Source organism: Rosa rugosa, unplaced genomic scaffold (assembly GCF_958449725.1).
Source record: "Rosa rugosa unplaced genomic scaffold, drRosRugo1.1 SCAFFOLD_185, whole genome shotgun sequence".
Classification (NCBI taxonomy): domain Eukaryota; kingdom Viridiplantae; phylum Streptophyta; class Magnoliopsida; order Rosales; family Rosaceae; genus Rosa; species Rosa rugosa.
This window is the reverse complement of record NW_026908969.1, coordinates 1-2,777: the sequence shown is the minus strand read 5'-3', so window position 1 is coordinate 2,777 and position 2,777 is coordinate 1. Positions and strand designations below refer to the sequence as shown.

General features: G+C 37.6%; 1 protein-coding gene across 1 annotated transcript; it reads right to left on the bottom strand.

Annotated features, from left to right (window-relative positions):
- Window positions 1–289: 289 nt before the first annotated feature.
- LOC133724286 (tetraketide alpha-pyrone reductase 1) lies at window positions 290–2,360 on the bottom strand. Its single transcript, XM_062150977.1, is given in 6 exon segments — window positions 290–623; window positions 759–951; window positions 1,030–1,192; window positions 1,435–1,625; window positions 1,807–1,980; window positions 2,079–2,360. Coding segments are annotated over 6 exon segments (990 nt in total). The 5' UTR covers window positions 2,206–2,360; the 3' UTR covers window positions 290–481.
- Window positions 2,361–2,777: the final 417 nt, after the last annotated feature.

Here is a 2,777-nt window from a genome sequence, read left to right as displayed (position 1 = left end):
TCCTTTCAAACCTCCTAGCCCAAGTGTTATGGGCAAGGAGAAAATTTAGTTTAGTTTTATTTCTGAACTTTGCCTAATTGCTATGTGTTAATTTTCATAGTTCTTAGGCTCGCTGAATAAGTGAGCACTGGTTGTCTAATGGGTGGTGCTAGCATAACACATCCTAAACTTGCCCTTGAGTTTGGCAAGGGAAGGTATGTATCTGTGTCATTCTGGCTTGAGATGAATGAATTACTTGGTTCAAAAAAAAAAAAAAAAAAAAGGGAAAAATAAATTAACAACTTATAAAAGAGTGTATCAAAAAGTGAAGCTCTTATTTCAGTGCCAAGGTATTGGACTATGCATCCGCTGCCTTGGTTTATTGATTGACTTCCTAAGTCAAGACATTTACGTCTGCATTTCTGTTGGTACTTTGGTGGTATGTGATATGAACTATAAATTACTAGGGCGAGAAGGATCGATAAGAAAGCATAATGTATGGCTAGAATGGAGAAAGATGGCCTTGCTCCACCAGAGAGGCAATGCAATCATCAAACATCTCTTGGACAGTCTTGAACTTAAATCCTAGACCCCTCAACTTTGAGGTGTTGAAATCATAGTGTGGCCTTTCCAGTTGGTCAAACCTGAAAAATCCCATTTAAATACGACATTTAACAACATGCAGTTCATCACTGTGAGTTAGATAAACTGTGTACTTTTGAAATCAAGTGAAGGCATCATGTCAGAGGAATTTATGTATGCGCTAGTTATATACAAACCTTTCAGGGATAGGTAAGGAAGGATATCTTGTGGATAGCAAGGATACTAACTCATTGTTGTCAAGCACTGTCGAGTTGCAAATGTATCGACCATGAGCACTTTTGTGCTCATAAACTAGGATGTGGCAAAGTGCAACATCATCGATGTGAACATATCCCATTCTTCCATGCCAATTGAACCTCTCTGTTTCACCTGCTTGATTATTCAAACAATGAAGAATTTAACAATTTATAAACCAGAAAAATTAAATCAGAATGAGTGTTTGATTACCCTTGAGCAGGCCAAGTATATCAGATGCAGTAGAACATAAATCAGGTGGCAAACTAGGTCCAACAACGAATGTGGGTAGAACGGTTACTAAATCGATCCCATTTGCTTTGCAGAAATCCAATGCTGCCCTCTCAGCTAAAATTTTTGATAAAGGGTACCAAATCTTGTGTGCAGATAAATTGTCAGTAGCATAAATAGGTTTTCTTGTACATCGATGCAAAGAAAGCAAATAATGCAAACATGAATTGCTTATTTCTCTTTACAATACTAGAATTATATATAAGAAGGGGCAGGTAGAATTCAACATTAAGGGAAGAGGATTTGATGTCGACAATTTGGGGATGATGACCTATAGATCTGAAACTTAAACAAGGAAAGACAGATGGAGTAGTTTGTTAAGGGTACCTGCAGTTTCTCGCAGAGTTCCACAGAGCTCCAAGATGACTCATCCAATGGAATATTGGGGTCAAAATCATCACCATCTCTCACCCTTACAGCTGAAGAAGATGAGGTGAGAACCACACGCCTTAGAGATGGATTCTTCTTACATGAACGAAGCACATTCAATGTGCCTTCAATAGCCGGGTCTAGGATTTCTTTCTGTGTTGCATGACACAAAACAAACACAATACTCAATTTGTGTACAAGGTATCTAAGGTGAAATGTTATCTTGCTAGAGATACCTGACACATTATATTCTAAGACTGTCCATCTGAACATAATCCAGATGAATAGTGCAACATGTTACATATTTTTATCTCAGGTTATACATGCAACATGCCTTTGGATCAGATGAAAGTATGGGTACAGGAGAAGCAGAGTGGAAGACACCATGGCACCCGAAGATTGCATCATCAAAGCTACCTTCTTCAACTAAATCAGCCTTCACCAATCTCAGTCTTTCTTTAGCTCCTTCCAGCCTCCACAAATGTGCCAATTTCTTCTGGTTTCCTTTCAACATATACATAAATCAACCAGATGATCATATATAGTCTTATATTGAGGACTATACGCACTACATTGAAACTTATTTTAACTTCTGGGGATACCTGGATCTCTGACAGTTCCAGTTACATGATATCCTGACATGAGAAGTCGCTTAATAAGCCAAGATGCCAGAAAGCCAGAAGCTCCCGTGACGCAAACTCTGCTTTCGGATTCAAGTTTTTGATCCATCCTTTTCAAAACAGAAATACATTACTCCACAACTTTGTACGTGGAGTATATATATACACATTCAATCATACATGCCAAATGCATAAAAAACTTTTCTGGTAGGGGTTTGAAGAGTATGAATAAGAGCAGGTAAGCCATTCAATGCTTGTGTTCTATTAATTAATATAAGCATTAGTGTAATGATTTTATAATTTTAGCTTGAGCTATGGTTGAAAGTAGGCAAGCCAAACAAAAAGGGCTCAACTCCCAGTCTCCCATGCCATTCTTGATTTTCTAGATCCTTCTATTATAATAGCAATGCCCGGCGTGTGCATTAGATCAAACGCAAGGCAAGTTTAATTTGCATCTATAGTTGTGGAGCTAATAGCAACTCCCACCGTAAGGGATTGCCAAATGTTTTATGGCTTTCCAAAACAAAAAAGTCATGGTTGTTTAAGAATATGAGTATTGAGAGAGATTGATGAGAGAATTGTATATCATATTATTGAGAATAGGAGCCCTATATATAGGGATTACAAAGTACATGTTCTAATGTTACAAGGAATACTAATCCGAGTATGATTAGGAATTCT